This window comes from Rhinatrema bivittatum, chromosome 4 (assembly GCF_901001135.1).
Source record: "Rhinatrema bivittatum chromosome 4, aRhiBiv1.1, whole genome shotgun sequence".
Lineage (NCBI taxonomy): Eukaryota > Metazoa > Chordata > Amphibia > Gymnophiona > Rhinatrematidae > Rhinatrema > Rhinatrema bivittatum.
Genome location: NC_042618.1, coordinates 5,649,712 through 5,666,988, shown reverse-complemented (window position 1 = coordinate 5,666,988; position 17,277 = coordinate 5,649,712). Strand labels below are relative to the sequence as shown.

General features: G+C 44.4%; 1 protein-coding gene across 5 annotated transcripts in view; it reads left to right on the top strand.

Moving 5' to 3' along the window:
* CEP128 (centrosomal protein 128) overlaps nt 1-17,277 on the top strand; it is a 647,014-nt gene that overhangs the window by 545,608 nt on the left and 84,129 nt on the right. For all 5 annotated transcript variants that reach the window (XM_029597698.1, XM_029597700.1, XM_029597703.1 and 2 more), the window contains one exon: nt 14,764-14,877. In XM_029597698.1, the coding sequence (XP_029453558.1) occupies nt 14,764-14,877 (114 nt within the window). The remainder of the gene's footprint in view (nt 1-14,763; nt 14,878-17,277) is intronic.

Here is a 17,277-nt window from a genome sequence, read left to right as displayed (position 1 = left end):
TGAGAAAATAAAGGGCCTCAAGTTCAACTATCACAAAAGACCGCAAGCCCTCATTGATGCAAAAGGGGGGCATTACAGCAAGGTGCGCAAATGAAAGAATCCAGGGGTCACAAAGGGTGTACCATGGGGGAAGAGACAGAGGCCGTGTACCCACCAGCGGCTGAGCAGAGAAGGACACCCCATCTGTGCAGGCCCGTGGTATTAGAATTTGTGAGTAGCACTTTCTCTATGCTGATCTCGCAATGCATGATATCCGCACAGAGGAAGTGCTAGTCCCACCAATTTTTAATATTGCGGGGCCTGCACAGAGGCGGAGGCAACAGAATGGGCAGTGCCAGAAGTAGTGACAAGGGATCGGCTCCTCCCTAACAGCCACGCAGAGGGGGTGACAGCGGCAACAGGAATGAGAGAGGCTCAGAGGCTGCCAGTAAAACAAAGAGAGGGGATCTGCATTCAATGTGTGTGTGTGTGTGTGAATGGGAGCTTGTGTGTATGTGAGAGAATGGGTGCCTGCCTGGGGGTCCGTCTGTGTGTGTGAGAGAATGAGTGCCTACCTGGGGGTCTGTCTGTGTGTATATGTATATGTGAGAGAATGGGTGCCTGCCGGGTGGTTGATTTATGTGTGTGTGAGAGAGAATGGGTGCCTGCCTGGGGTTTGGACTGTGTGTGGTGTATGTGTGAGAGAGAGAATGAATGGATGCCTGCCTGAGGGTCTGTGTGGGTGAGAGCCTGTCTGTGCATGAGGGAATCTAGGGGAGTAAGAGCTTTTGTGTGCATTGGGGGGGAGGGGGAGAGGGATTCAGAGCCTGTGTATGAGAGTGTGTGGATATGTATGAGAGCATGCATGTATATATGTATATATATATATATATGTGTGTGTGTGTGTGTGTGTGAGAATCAGCATGTGAGTGTGTGTGAGCAAGAGAGGATAAAGTTTGGGTGGCCCCCTAATCCTCAACAGTCTCAGGGTAACTGGAAATCAAGTTCCCAGGTGTGGACTGCAGGGGCTTTTTTTAAATCCTTAGTTTTAATTATTGGGTGTTATTTGATATGTGTGCTGTTTTGAAATATTTTATTGCTGCTTGGGAAATTTAAAAAAAATACATATATATATATATGACTTGAATTAATAGAACTTATTCTATTCATCAGTAGTTTTGTTTTTTCCTATTTATTTAGATCAACTGTTCTTACTTGTTCCAAGATTTAGTTTTGTTCCAAGATTTAGTTTTGTTCCAAGATTTAGTTTTGTTCCAAGATTTAGTTTTGTTTTTTCCTATTTATTTAGATCAACTGTTCTTACTTGTTCCAAGATTTGTTCCATGTAAACTGCCCCCCGGCAGTAGTTCTTCTGTTAATTGTGAACCGGAGTGATATGTATTGTATACAGGAACTCCCGGTATATAAAAACTATAAATAAATAAATAAATAAATAGTTTTGAAATATTTATTCTTTTATTAGTATGTATGGTTTTACTATTATTATTGATGTTTATGTTTCTTGATTTTGTTGTTTGTTTTATGAGGCATGGTGGTTCTGATTTTCCATTGTTACACACAGTCTGGCTTCTTGGGATTTCAGTTTCAGTTTTTGTCTGCATATTGCTGTTCTAATTTGGGATCCTTTACTCTGTATTTGATGAGGGACTGCCTCTGTTATGTGAATGTGACCCAGGTGAGAGATTCTGCTAGCATGTAGTGTCTGTTTTGTTTCCCCAGTGGGTGGTGTATTCTGGGACCCAGTGTAATATTTACCTGTGCTTTTTCACAGGTAGGGTTCTTGGTGTTACTACTGTTACGTTATGATTTGCTGTATAGATTATGTCTTTTTTTGTAGGGTTTTGTTAGTTCACAATGTGTCTGGCAGTGGAAGGAGTTTGTGCTGCTGTTACCGTGAGGTGCCTGCCTGGATGTGGTGTGGTATCTGCCTCTCTTTGTGTTTTTGTGTATCTGATTTCTCCTTTAGCAACCTGAAGAGAATCCAAACTGGAATTTTGAGTTTCTGGCTGGCAGAGTGGTTGCCTGCTATTTGGTAAACGGTTCAATAGCTGATTATATATATATATATATATATATACAATGTAAGCCAGCTTTGGTGGGTGGGGGCCCAACAAATTGTGTGGATGAAAGGGGGAGCGAGGCTCCAGAAGTTTGCACACCCGGCCCTACATTACACAAAATTAAGAACTTTTTTATTATTTTCTTTATTGCTATGGTTTGTTTAATGATTGTGCTATTCTGTGATGCATAATAGTTTTATTTTAAACATATTAAAAATCACAGACGTGTTTTGTCTGATCACTCATGTTTTCTTAAAATGCTGGCCATCTTACAAATTCTGCCGGGGTATGTAAACTTCTGAGCACATCTGTATATACACGCAGGTTGTAAAATACAGGAGCAGATCTCTGCGTGCCCATATACATGCATGCCACTGTTTTAAAGTTTTCCTTCCTATGTACCTTCATGAATTGGGGCCTAAGGGAAGTAAGTATATCGTAGTTGACTCGTAGCAGCTGGCAGAGTGTCGCTACCAGAAACAGAGTCTAAATGCTCAAATAGGTTCAGACACCCTGGTCTGGTAAGTCCTCCCGACTGAACGCGCTGTGTAATCACTGGCTTTAACAGCACTCAGTAAAAGGACTTTTTTTGGTTATTGTTTTTAGTTCTCTGCTAAAAGACCAGAGTATCTGGATCTTTTTGGAGATTGGGAGCAGTTTTTTCTATCATGTTTGAGACTTGTAGCTCATCAGTCAGAGCTACTTGTCTCTACCCATATTCCTAGGAGCTGCCGCAGTTGAGGTAGGGGGCCGCGCCAGTGGACAGCTACGGGCGCAGAACACAACACCATTGTTGCACTGTATAGAGTCTGGCGTGATATGTTTTACAGTTTTGTTTTTGTCTGCACATTTCTGTTTATACTTTATGTGGCTTTATTCTGTATTTGGTGAGAGTTTATGTTCTGCATGCAAAGACTGAGATGAAGCATTCTTTTAGCATGTGGTTTCTCTGTAGGGATCTGTAGTAGCTTGGCCTGTTCTGTTTTCCTGATAGGAGGTGTATTGATATTTTAGATTCTGGTGTAATATTTGTGGTATTCTTTTTCATAGGTGGGGTTGTTATTCTTTGAATTTTGGCAAATAGTACTGTGTTGATACGGGAGGACCATGCCGAAATATAGGGGTGTGTACATATATATGTAAATTATATATGTAAATTATATTGTATGTGTACCCATGGGCCAGTATGGAGAAAAATCCCCCGGGCCACTATTTTCCCACAATCCGCCCCTGCTGGTAACGGATCTTGTCATACTTTGCCTATTTTTCTGAATAAATCCAGATGAGAATTTATTTCAGCAGCAATCTGTGTGTTCAGTAGCTCGGGACTTTAGACCAAATTTTCTACTTCCCCAGAAATCCATAGACCGTGCTCAGTCACATTAAAAGGAAATAGGACAGGAGCAGACACTAGGGGAGAAACCTAGAGCAAAGCTGGCACTCTGTCGTTGACGCTGTCTGGAATGAACTTTTATCAAATTATCATGTAACAAGTCTCTAATCATCTTCAAACTCCTTGCAGACTGAGGAATATTTATGACAGTGTTGGCAAGGATCTGCCTTCTTCCTTAAATGTTGTTTGAAATCGTTTCAAGGATAAAAGACAAATAAACCATTTTTAGCACAGCCTTAAGCAATCTGGAATGCAGGGTTTAACTTCCCAGTCCCAAGCCTGTGTCCCCTCCAGCTGTGCGCAGAGCCCCAACCAAGCCAAAACTGTGGCAGCCTGTGAGCAGTCATCCTGAGGTCACAACATTTAGGATTTATCTTCCTTTAATTAATACACTTTCTTCCAAATGCTTGCATAACCACTTCTCGACTCTGTTGCTGCCTCTTTTGGTTTTCTTGTTAGGTCTCCTTTCTTTTTTGGCCTGAATATGTAGTGTTTCTTCCATATTCATGTATTTGGAATTCAATGTGTGCACAATTTATTACGGTCCTGCATATGATTTTTTGCACATCTCTCTACTCAGTGTCTCTCTTCAGTTCATGCTGCATTTCATATTTTCATAACAGAGCAGTTGGCCAGGTATTAGGGAGGCTGCAGTACATCTGCAGACTTCTCCCAACTGCCTTGGTGGTCAACTTCAGAAGTCACCACAACCCACCTCAGGCCTGGGCTGCTGCCAGCCCACATTCCTCAATCAGCTGGGCAGATACTGTGGAGGTTTATTTATTCATTTACTTATTTACTTAAAAGTACTTATTTTTCTCCTGCAGCAGACCAGCCATGCTAAGCAGATAACAAAAATGAAATGTAAAACAACAATAATAATAACATAAAATTAAAAAATACACAACAGATATAAATAATTCATGCTCGGCAAATGCTTATAAAATACAAAACTCTAAAACACTCAGCCACAATCCTAAGAAAAGGCCTCCTGAAACAAGAGAGCCTACAACTGCTTGCAAGGCATTCTAAAGAACAGGGCCCACCACCTATAACACACGATTTCTTGTCGCACACAGTTGAGCCTATTTAACTGGTGGTTCAGATGAGTATTGCCTATGAGCAGAATGAAAACTACAAGAGGGAACATAAGAAACAAAGCCGGAGCCACGTGATGTAGTGAGGTGACCTGCACCTGGGGCCTCTACCTCTTTTGGTCAATTTTCTGCAGTTTTAATTGGAGAGTCATTTAATTTTTTTACAATACCTCCTCCTGGACGTTCTCAATAAGGGATCTTTACCTCTGTTGGATTAATTGCCAAAATAATCACTACTAGAACTACAAAGAAAAAGAAAGCCCTGGTGAAAACGGGGGACACCAAGGTGGCTGACAAAGCAGAAGAGGCTTCCACTTCATCCCTTCGAGACCTACAAAAAAAAAAAGAGGTAGCAGATGCCATTGTAGTAGCATTGGAAGACAAGTTTGAGAGAGTGTACCTGAAAATTGAAGAAACACATGAGAAGCTCACCACTATCTATAAACAGATTTCTGAGGCAATGATGAGATTCTGAACCGCAGAAGAATTGGGGACTGATTTTAAAAAGCATTTACTCGAGTAAATCTGGGTGTAACTCGAGTAAGTGGGCTTTTGAAAATTGCTACAATATATGCCATTGAATTGTCCATGGGATTTACTCGTCTAATTGCACTTTCTCCGAGGAAAAGCAGGATGCTGGTCCTCACACATAAGGGGTGACATCATAGGATGGAGCCCGGCCCGGATCTTTGATCTCAAAGATTCTAGAACTCTCGAACATGCACTACTACTTTAGGCCTTCACCTAAAGTTACCAGGCAAAAAATAAGTTATATGCTACGTTAACTGTAACATACATATTTAATGTTCTCCATGCATAATACTTCAATGCACCACATACTCAATGTCTACCCTGTTTGTTGCATGCTCACAGTTTATTGATTTTTATTTTATTATTATTATTAACATTTTTACTATTATTATATCATTTATATTTGTATTATTTGTTTAATGTTTATTGTTCCATGTACACCATGCCCATGGTATTTCTAATTCTGGTTATCTGTAAACCGAAGCGATATGTACTTGTACATGATCTTCGGTATATAAAAGCTTTTAAATAAATAAATAAATAAATAAATAAATACTGAGCACGTGCAGCTGTAGTTATCACCCTGCTCCCTAGGCAGAATCCCTCAGTCTCTTTTGTTCCGCGGAGCCGTGTAGTTGCGAAGCTGTGTGTCACGGTATTCAGCTTTGCCCTATTCTCACAGTTCTTGTGAGTTTTTCTAGAGCTGCAACTGTTTTCTTTCCTTTCCTTATGGTCCAGTGTGATCTTGGAACAGATTGCCAAGCACCCAGCCATGACTGCATATACTTTCCCAGCAATGGACAATTGTCGCATGACCCAGGACTCCCGTGTCCGAACCTGAATAGGGAAAGAGTTGCTTGCAAGCTACCACAAGCAAAAGCAGCGCCCCTGTTACAGGGTCACTCATAAGAGAGCCCGGAGTCGAGTTAGACAGCAGAAGGTGCCTGCAAGCCGCCAAAAGACTACAGTTCCCAGATTCCGGGAGCCTCAGATCAGCCAATGAGAGCAAGAGAAGTCTGAGTATGCAGCTGTGCAGGGCACCTGAACCCATGATTATAGGAGAGTTGGAGGCAGAAGAAAAGCTGAGCTTCTCGTGGGAGGAGATCTGCAGCACAACGAAGGGGAGTTGGGGAGAGTTGTGCTGCTGCCAAGCAGGGCGGTGTTTTGCTGGCTGAGGGAGCCAGGCAGAGGTGTTTCCCCAATGAACTGCGAGTTTGGGGACTTACTGTGGTGTTCCAGTTGGAATTATAAAAAGGACTGTTTGGTGATGCAAACTGTGTTTTGCATTTATTTTGCTGAGAGCTGGTATGGACCTGCTGCAGGGGACTTTAGAGCACTTGTGCAAGCCCTGTAACGGTACCGGTGGCCCATGTCAGGGTCGGAAGAGTTAATTGCTGCTGAGTTTACAGAGGGGGGTCCGCCGGGAAAAGAAGCATTGATGGTCCGGAGCAGCTGTGGACCTTCCTGGGAGTGGCAAACTTGACATAAGATAGAAGAATTTGTGGATATCCTTACAACTATAGAAGGGTAAAAGTTTGGAAGAATGGCAATCGTTGATTGCAAATTTGAAGGTAAGCTTCTTGTTGTAAAAATATTTGGTATAAGAGTAGGGTAGTGGTTTCGGTATAGAGATATTGTGGTAACTTCTGTGTTTTTTCTTTGTAGGAGATATTTGTGGATGAACGGTAATTTGTCTGTGGGTGTTCGTTTGCGTTGTTGAAAGAATTGGCAATGAGCAGTGTGCCAGGTTAGTCCTTGGTTTTTTGTTGTTGGTCTGACAATTCAGTTAAGAAAGTTATTTATGTGTAGTGCATTTTTGTCTTTGTAGAGTTGGCTCTTCCCCTGATGAAGCCGTCGTGGCGAAACGAGGGTCCCTTGTAGGGAATCAGTTATTAGTGCCCATTATTCAAGGACGGAATCCAATTACCCATTCGTATTGCAAGTGGAACATTGTGGATATCAATGAGAACTTCAGAGGATGCATACAGGACCATCAGCAACAGTGGACATGTGGGGTTTTTCCTGTTATTAGTACATGAAGTGATTAAGTTGCGGTTTGTGGCCATCACCATGGTCCCTTGAGTATAATTGGTATTTACATATGAGTTTAAATAGGATGAGATCCTACAATACATGTGACAGATGGGATAAATGAAGAGTTAGATATTTATATGTTATAGTTCTGTTAAGACAAGTGGTATATTTATTCACATGTTTTACATGTCCAGCATAAGTATATTAATTTCTATGTTTTCACATGCGGTATGCTCCTGTTTGCATTATAACAGATGTGAAAGCGTGTTTCTATTTTCCATCATTGATGTAAAGGTTTTTTGCAATACTGTAAGTTTTACATTGATATTTTCAATGTTTCAACTATTGTTGTATGATATATATATATATATATATATATATATGACAACTGTTTTAGTCCAGCTTTGTAAAGGACTTTTTTAAGGAGTGAATGTGGGATGAATGAAATGTGTTTTGTGTACAGTGGTTTTCTATCTGTAAAGCTTTTTGGGGTAGATTTTATAAATTTGCGCGAGGGCGTACTTTTGTTCGCACACCAGGCGCGAACAAAAGTACACTGGATTTTATAAGATACGCGCGTATCTTATAAAATCCGCGTATCTTATAAAATCCGGGGTCGGCGCGCGCAAGGGGGTGCACATTTGTGCAACCTGCGCGCGCCGAGCCCGGTGCGTGTTGCCTGTTCCCTCCGAGGCCGCTCCGAAATCGGAATGGCCTCGGAGGGAACTTTCCTTCGCCCTTCCCCCCACCTTCCCCTCCCTTCCCCTACCTAACCCACCCCCCCCCCCCGGCCCTATCTAAACCCCCCCTACCTTTGTTGCCAGATTTACGCCTGCTTTCAGCAGGCGTAAATCTTCTCCAGCCTGGACCCCTGGTGGGTCGGCTGCCTCTCAGGCAAAGGAGGGAGATAGTGCTTCAGCACTGTGCGGTTTCCCACATTGTCCTGCTCGGACAGCCTATAGCTAGGGATTCACCCATGTGTGAGGACCACCATCCTGCTCGTCCTAGAAGAAAGCAGAGTTGCTTATCTGTAACAGGTGTTCCCCGAGTCCTCACGAGACTCTCCCACCTTCCCTGGGAGTTGGTTTCCCCATGTATTAGCTATATCATGGACTGAGGGACTCTGCCTAGGGGACAGAAAGAGGTTCATTGAATTTCCATTGAGAAGCAACATTTTAAAACAGCAGCATTTGTAGATGACATTTCATCCATGTAACAAAACCAACAACTTCTTTGAATTTGACACTACAGGAATTTAGAGTTTTGGGAATGTGGCATGCCTTATGTTGAATTTAGATAAGTCTGAAGCTTTGCCAGTGGGGAGAAAATACGCAATTTGTGGGCAGATGATTTCTCATTAAGGTGGGCAGGGGATTGCATTAAATATTTGGGTCTATGCAACCCATGGATATAACTAAGCTTTACCATATAATTGTCTTCTTATTATCTCTTACTACTCGGAGTGTGTTTTCTCTTTCCTTATTGGGTAAAATTTCTCTTTTCAAAATGATTCTTTTACATAAATGGATTTATGTTTTTAGTTTACTGTTCATCTTTCTAACTAAGGCCTGGATTTATCAAAATGCACTAAATATTGCATGCGATAGGAAAAGGGGCATGTTTTATGGTAACAGGCTGTTTATCACAAAGTGTGCTATCTTAGGGCTTCGCATAGACATTACTGCAGACTGCGATAACTTTTATGCGGTAAGTGCCAGAATTGTTGTAATTCCTACCTACAACTACTGGGGGAGAGGGAGGGAGGGAGAGAGAGACTAGCTATAAGGGCTTCATACTAGGTAGGTATTTATATCTCTATAGGACGCCCACCTAGCTACTCGAGGTGAGGTTTAGGTATTAGTGTAAGGGTTAGGGGCCACTTTGACATTCAGAGTGCAACGTACAAACAGAACAGTGCACTCTTGTGAAGATTTGTTGACCTTCGGAGTGAGGAAACTCACCCAAAGATGAGATTTGTGCAATGTTCTCTCAACCTACGCACTCTGAATGTCAAAGTGGCCCCTAACCCCTACACTAATACCTAAACCTTACCTCGAGTAGCTAGGTAGGCCTCATATAGAGGTATAAATACCTACCTAGTATGAAAGCCTTATAGCTAGTCTCTCTCTCTCTCTCTCTCTCTCTCCCTCCCCCTAACAGCTTAAAATACTGAAAACGCTATTTGCAAAAACATCACAAAGTGCAATAAAGCCATATCACACAGCTTAATGAAAAAGGTGTAGGCAAAGTTGGCCCACTTAACCAGAAATTCCTCCCCTTTTCCTAATTTGCATCGCACCACGCGTTATGGTGTTTTCGCATGCGTTAAAGGTGCTTTTCGCATGCAAAAACGCCATATAGCACTTTGATAAATGACCCCTAAGAAAGACTTGAGTTTGGTGGGGAGATCTATTTGAAAATTTTTGTAGCAAGGGAAGAAACCACACATTTCATTCACCCAGATAGTTCATTCCTGGGCCAGTGGAGGCCTGGGTCTTCCAAATTTGAAATGTTACAGTATAGATATGAACTTCCGTCATATAGGTCATTGGTTAGTGGACAAAGAGTACTATTCACCCATTGGCATAGAAAGAGAGATTGAGTATCCTTTGTCACTAAGATTTGTACTTCATATGAGAATGATAAATCAAAGTTATGCTTGTGCCTTTACTGAAAACATGGTAATGAGTTTGAATTATAGGGTCTCTCATTTTCTTCCTTTCTTTGGAAATAAAGATTTTGGTCCAGCGATTGGATGCAGTATTTTTTGAGGAATGGCGGGGTAAAGGTCTTCATCAAACCTCTAATATGCTTTCTGATCAGAGAATAGAGCATAGAACAAAAGCAGTTTTTTGGCTATTTGCAAGCGAGGCATTACATATTTTCCTTTGGTGTGGTATTTTGTGCTCCAAAACAATGGGAATCTCTATTAAAATTGTCTGATACAGAATCTCAAATTATACATAAGCTTTTTTAACTACAGACTTTAGGATGGAGATGGCAAGGTGAATATGATTGTCTGACCCATTGGGTGAAATGGACTCAAGAATTGCAACTGGTGTTATCCTTAAAGAGTTTTTAGGGTCTTATTGTTCTGTTGTTCATCTGTTATACTTGTGTTGCAGGAGCGCTAGGGAGCGGTCCCGATTCTGGGGAGATAGTGTTCCCTTTAGGCCACGGCACAGCCCCAGAGGGCGAACTCCGGAGAAGCACCAAGGCAGACGAGGCACATCCGAGCACGGGCAGACAGGCTAGAGATTTGGAACCCTGACCTCTGCCGAATCCGAACGCACCAGAAGAGACCCAACAACGCAATGCTGGTCTCTGGGGTAGCCCTACAGCCACTTGATAGCCCTTTCAGACCCACTGCTGGGAACGGCAGGTGCGACAGGATGGACAGAGGTCGAGGTCAAGCGATGGCACTGGAACAAGGATAAGACATAGGCACTTGGAGACTTGGTCAAAACGTAGGCACTTGGAGACTTGGACAAAACAAGGCACTTGGAGACTAAGACGAGGTTTCAGGACACTTGGAAAACTCGGACAAGGTTTCAGGATTCAGGATTCATACACTAGTACAGATTGAGTACTGCACAGCAGCACGTCCTACTCAGCCGCCCATGGCTGGTCGCGGACCATGCCGGAAGCGAAGCAGACTCCGGGCGAGAAAGTGGAGACTTGGAACTGCAAACATGTCGAAGATTCAGGAGAGGCCTGCACCGAGGCGTGCGCTACACAGCTGCCCGTGGCTGGTCACGGACCACGCTGGTTCTGGCTTGAGTCTTGGGCATAGACGGAAGCAGGAACAAGGTACTCTGAAGACCGGGAACAGGATTCAAGACTCAGGATTCAAGACTCAGAACTCGGATTCAGGAACAGCCCTCGGCATTAAAAACAAGAGCCTTCCAGATGTGAAGACAGGTCTTGTGCCATGAAGCGCCCTACACAGCCCCCCCCCCCCCCCATGGACTGGTCACAGACCACGATGGTGGCATGCCAGGAAAAGTGGACAAGTAGGAAACCTGGAAGCAGGACGGAGAGCCAGAGAGGAGGACATCAGGATCAGGACTGGAATGCAGAACACCAGGAATGTCAGGCACATCTGGAAACATGAACATCTGGAGACAGGAACACCAAGGCACAGGATGGACGAGGACACAGGATCCGACGAGAGACCAGGAACCACGGACAGAGACAAGGGAACTCCCACGATGAACAGAGGACCTTGAAGGAAGCAAAGGTGGACCTCGGAGCCTCCTGGAACGAAAAGCTGGAAGAGACAAGGAATCCAGGAGCGGAATGGCTCCTTGCGACGGCAACGAGGGACTGATGAGAAGCCCTTTTATAGGGCTGAAGAGAAGACGGCCAGATGAGGTCATCAGGTGGGGCCGCAGGGCTTTTCCCGCCACGGGCCCTTTAAATATCCAGGAGAGGAGTGGCCGCGCGCCTAAAGAGAGGCCAGGACCGGGGACAGTGGCAATGGCATTCATGCCGTGAAGAACGAGGCTGGAGATGGCACTGAGCCACGAAACAAGGCCCGGACGTCTGCGGCTCCATGCCGCAAAGAAGGAGCATGTCGGCGGCGGCACTCGGGCCACGTGGAAGGAAGCGGCGGCGGCAGCCTCCAGGCCACAGGAGAAGGATGTCGGCGGTGGCCTCTGGGCCGCGAAAGAGGAATTGCGGCGGCAGCTTTGCCCGCCATGAAGAGTAGGCGGCGGCGGCACTCAGGCCACATGGAAGATGACAGTGTCGGCAGCAGAGAGCAGACGGCAGCGGTGGTGCTCAGGCCTCATGGCAGGTGAGAGGCTGCTTGCGTCCAGGCCCACAAGCAGCGTCATAACAACTTGTATTGCTGTCTGTATGGTTTTGTGAAAATTAATAAAATTATTTAACATAAAGAGTTTTATAAGAATTTTTGCAACGGTAAAAAATAGTGACAAGCAACAGTAATTTGAAATAAATGCAGCATACATTTTTAACAAGGTTTTATTTTCCTCAAACGTGAGCATTTCATGCATATATTGCCGCTGACACATATGTATTAAGTGTGCCACCAGTGAAGGCACTTTAAGTTATATATTTTGGTCTTGTACTGTTCTTCAGCTATTTTGGCAGGATGTGTTTGTGATCTTGGAGAAAGTTTGGGGTTTTTCATTACCTTTTTCTGATGAATTAGCTTTATTTGAAGACTTCTCATGAAACTCAGCAGGAACTTCTTCTACTAAACTTTGGTTGTGCAAGATGTTTTTGTTGGCCAAATGCTCAATTCTTTGTTATTGGCATTCCATTGAGAGACCCTCATGAACACTTGATTATGGAGACGATGGCAGCAAAGCACTCCAATGTACTGAGGAAGAAGAGGGAAGCATTTGCTGTCTGGGACTCTTACGTGTAGTTTTTACATCATTTATTTTATTTATTTAAAGGTTTTTTCTATACCAAGGTATGGCGATGTGCCTTCACCCCGGTTTACATGTACAACAACCAAATAAGCACGAAACGTCATAGGGCCAGACGTTTAGTGCTTAATGATTTTGGATGATTGTTCTAATGTATTTTTTTGATATGAAGCGGGCTCCAACTAGAGAATGTATTTATTTTATGTGGGAGGAGAGGGGGGGTTATAAGGGATTATAATCTTCAATTGTTGCTAAAATTGGTAGATTCATTGTAAACATTTTGGGGTAGATTTTACAAATTTGCGCACACACGTACTTTTGTTCGTGCACCAGATGCAAACAAGAGTACGTGGGATTTTAATAGATACGCGCGTAGCCGTTAAAATCCTGGATCGGCGCACGCAAGGCTGTGCAAAATCGGCAGTCTGCGCGCGCCGAGCCGCACAGCCTGCCTCCGTTCCCCTCCCCCTTCCTTCCCCCTACCTAACTCACCCCCCCCCCCAGCCCTACCTAAACCCCCCTACCTTTGTTGCACAAGTTACGCCTGCCTGAGGCAGGTGTAACTTGCGCGCGCCGGGCCGGCCGCCGGCGCACAATTCCCATGCCCAGGAGCCGTTTCTGAGGCCACGGCCCCGGGCCGGAATCACACCCACGGCCCCGCCCCAAATGACGCGCCGTCGTGACACGCCCCCCCCCCCAGGAAAGCCCCAGGACTTACGCACGTCACGGGGCTTGCGTGCGCCGCCAAGCCTACTCAACTTAGACTCGGCGCGCGCAGGGGGAACTTCGGGCAGGTTTTCGGGGGTACTCGCATATCTTACGTGCATACCCCTTTGAAAATCTGGCCCTGTATGTTTTGTATTTAGACGATCTCTAAGAAACAGATTTATGTATAAAATTAAAATCAAGAAAAAGAAAAGCAAATAAGCTTGTTAAATATATGAGGGCCTTCCCATCTTAATGGCCTTGAATACCAAAAGTAGGACTTTAAATTTGATTCTCTGCCTAAGAGTCAGCCAGTGTAGGCACTGCAATAATTGTGTAACATTTCCCTTGGTAAACCACTAAAAATTAGACGAGCAGCAGAATTTTGAAGTTTCTGCAATGCCCGTAAATGAAAGAAAGGAAGTCCTATATAAAGAGAATTGCAATAGTCAATTGGTGTTAGAACAAAAGCCCAAACTTTCCATAGTAAGATAGTATTGACAGCAGAAAAAGACCAAATGGTTGATCCAGTCTGCCCAGCAAGTTTCTTATGGTTGTAACTGCCGCTCTGTGCAGGTTACCCCCAAGCCTTATGTTAAGGTTAGTTATATTTACAATCAAAACCAAGCAACTTTCAAACCCATAACAAAATTACCGCTAGCAACACTTTTACAGGGTGAGCAGCCTTCTTAATACTTGAGACAATGCTGTTTGAACGTGCTTAGCTTTTGGACTTGGCCTTGGAAGCAGTCCTGTGCTTTTTCCCTAATATTTGCCTATTAGTATCCCAGACTGTAAAAATCAGGTTCATTGTTGGCTGTCATCTGAATCACTTCCCCTTCCCCCACCCCCACTCCCATCGACGTGGAGAGCGATGTTGCAGTTGTGTCAAAATCATCAAGGCTAATTGGTTGAGGTAGTAATCCCCGTGCCTTCTGTTTAAATTAGTAACTGCCGCTCCATGCAGGTTACCCCCATGCACCCTTTTCTTCATTTCCAATCTCCAGCCTTTAGGGATGCACAGTGTTTGTCCCATGCCCTTTTGAATTCGTTCATTCTTTTCGGCCTCACCACCTCTTCCGGAAGGGCATTCCAGGCACCCACCACCCTCTCTGCGAAGAAATGTTTCCCTAAATTGGATCTGAATCACCCCCCCTGGAGTTTCATTTCATGTCCCCTAGTTCTACAGTTTCCTTTCCAATGGAAAAAGTTTGAGGAAAATGCATCATTAAAAACGTTCAGATATCTGAAGCTCTGTATCCTATCTCCCCTGCACCTCCTCTCTTCCAGGGTATAGATATTGAGATCCATATTTCAAAGGGAATATTTCTTTACAGAGAGGGTGATGGATGCATGAAACAGTGTTTCAGTGGAGGTTGTGTAATCAAGAATCTGAATTCAAGAAAGGAAACAAGTACAGGGGATCTCTGTAGAGCTGAGTAGTTGGGCAGACTAGAGAGCCTGTCTGGTCCTTTTCTGCTTTCTCTCTTTCTATATTTGTTATTGCAGTCCAAACAACCTGAGATTTCCCCCTTTGTTTTCAGGAGACTCATCGTGAAAGAGAGATGATCGAGGAGCGATATGCCAAATACAGAGAGATAGTGGGCTCCCTACAGCAACAGCTAGAAGACTCCAAGCGCCGCATCGAGGAATACAGAGTAACGTTTCCCTTCCTACTTCTTCACACACACATAGAGATGTCCAAGGAATTATGTGAAATGCATACAATACTAGGAAATTATTCATGGAAAATTCCATATAACTAAAGAATAAAACAGATTTTTGTCATGTATATCATGAAATAACAAATGCAATGCCATAAATTTCTGAAAACGTTCATGTTTTCCCTCGAGGGGTTTCGTTCATTTTTGTCATTCATACTCTCCATAATTTTTTTTAAATTTTGTCTTTTCTGAGAAATAATTTCTGACTTTTAAATAATTCTCTGAATTTGGCCATAACTTTTGAAAAAAGTCTGTGGAGATTTGTGTTATAAAAAGTCAGTGAACATATCTTGGCAGGACACAAAAATAATACTGAGTGTCTTGGAATAATTTACTATTGCCATTGCTGGGAAGAATCAGCTTATTAAGAAGAGTAATACAGGCACAATTAAATGTACATCTTGATTTCTTTACAATATGGGATCTCCTAAAATATTTTCTAAGGATTGATAAGGCCCATAACAGATTTATTTGCAATGGCGAGCAGTGTAGGCTATAGAAACAGAGATTGCAACTTCTATGTTATCTTTATCCAACCGTAGGCAACATTCTCTGTCGACGAGCCATGACATATGCGTAATGTCATCTGGTGGCACCAAATGGACCCTTCTCTCTAAACTCATAGAGTTTTTCCTCTTTTGAGCATGGGTGTGAATTCCCATGCAGGTATTGTCTTGTGAGTTCCCTCACTCTTTTTTTGGCTGAGCAGCAACACGGATGAGTACCCTATTTCTCTGAAATGTTTTCTTCAGTTTTCTATAAAATTCTTAATTTCTTTTTTCTTCAATGTTGCCTCAGTAGACTCCAGACAGCATTTTTTAGTGCTATTAAAAACAAAAGATTTTTTTTCAAGATATCTGACAAGAAAAAGCCCTCTGTTAGCAGCTTTAAGGATTGTGCATGCAGTCGGAAAATGACCATTATAGACAAACATGACCTTTGTTACCACTGCCTCAGACTGAATCATGCCAGGCTAACTATTGCCATTGTGAAAAAGTCAAGGGCCTAGAAAATGGAGGAACTGCATAAGTCTCTCAGAAGCCGCAATTGGTCCTCTTCCTGGAGCACAGCCTCATCTGCCTCCTGGATATTAAATTAAGCAGGAATTCCTCAAAAATATCTCCCGCTTTGGCAGAGCAAGTCGAATCATTGGGTTCGAGCAAGCATAAAAAGTAATGAAATGCACTGAAGAAGAAGAAGAAGCACCACTCAGCAGAGCCACCAAGTTTCGGCACTATCATCTCACCCAACTCACCATTCTCCGGCACATCAACCCTCACCGCACAATGCATCAACACCATCAATGCATAAGGATCTGGCACCATTGACTCACAAGTCCTCAGTGCCATAGATGAATAAATCCAATGCATCGAACATAGGAACACAAAATGCATCGAGCCTCAAGACCATTGCCATTAGACCAGGGGTCGGGAACCCATGGCTCGCGAGCCAGATATGGCTCTTTTGAGGGCTGCATCTGGCTTGCAGACAAGTGTCGCCACACTTCGCGGTTCCCCGCTGACCCAGCTGCTCCCCGGTCCTCCGCCGCCCGGGCTTAAAATGCTGTCAGCCCGGGCGGAACGCGGCGGGACAGCTGGAGTCAGCGGCACCGGCGTGCTCTCTTCTCCTCCTCCTCCCCCCCCCCCGCGGCCCGGAAGTGGAAGTGGTGAGCATCGGGTGCCTGCGCGGAAGAAGAGACCACACTAGTGTGGTCTCTTCTTCCCGCGCAGGCACCCGATGCTCTCCACTTCCTCTTCCGGGCCGCGGGGGGGGGGAGGAGGAGGAGAGAGCATGCCGGCAGCGGCACAACTGGAGTCAGCCGGGTGCCAGCGCTGGAGTCATCGGGTGCCTGCGCGGGAGTCTTCCCGCGCAGGCACCCGATGCTCACCACTTTCTCTTCCGGGCCGTGGGAAGAAGAGAGCACGCCGGTGCTGAGCGGCACCGGCGTGCTCTCTTCTTCCCGCGGCCCGGAAGAGGAAGTGGTGAGCATCGGGTGCCTGCGCGAGAAGAAGAGGCCACGCTTGTGGGAAGAAGACTGCAGCGCGGCTCGGAGGAAAATGAAGAGTTTCAACCGCGGCCGATGGGACTCCGCCTCCGCGAGGGCTGAAAATGAAGGAGGTTAGTGTTGGGAGGAGGCTGCTGCTGCCGCGAGTTCCTGGGGTGGGGGTGGGGGAGAGAGAGAGTGAATGAGCGAGCAAGCATATGTGTTTGAGATCCTGTGTGTGTGAGTGAGATTGCATGTATGTGAATGATTGAGAGCCTGTGTATGTGAAAGAGAGTATGTCTGTGATTGAGAGCCTGCCTGTGAGAGAGAGAGCATGAATGTAAGTTTAC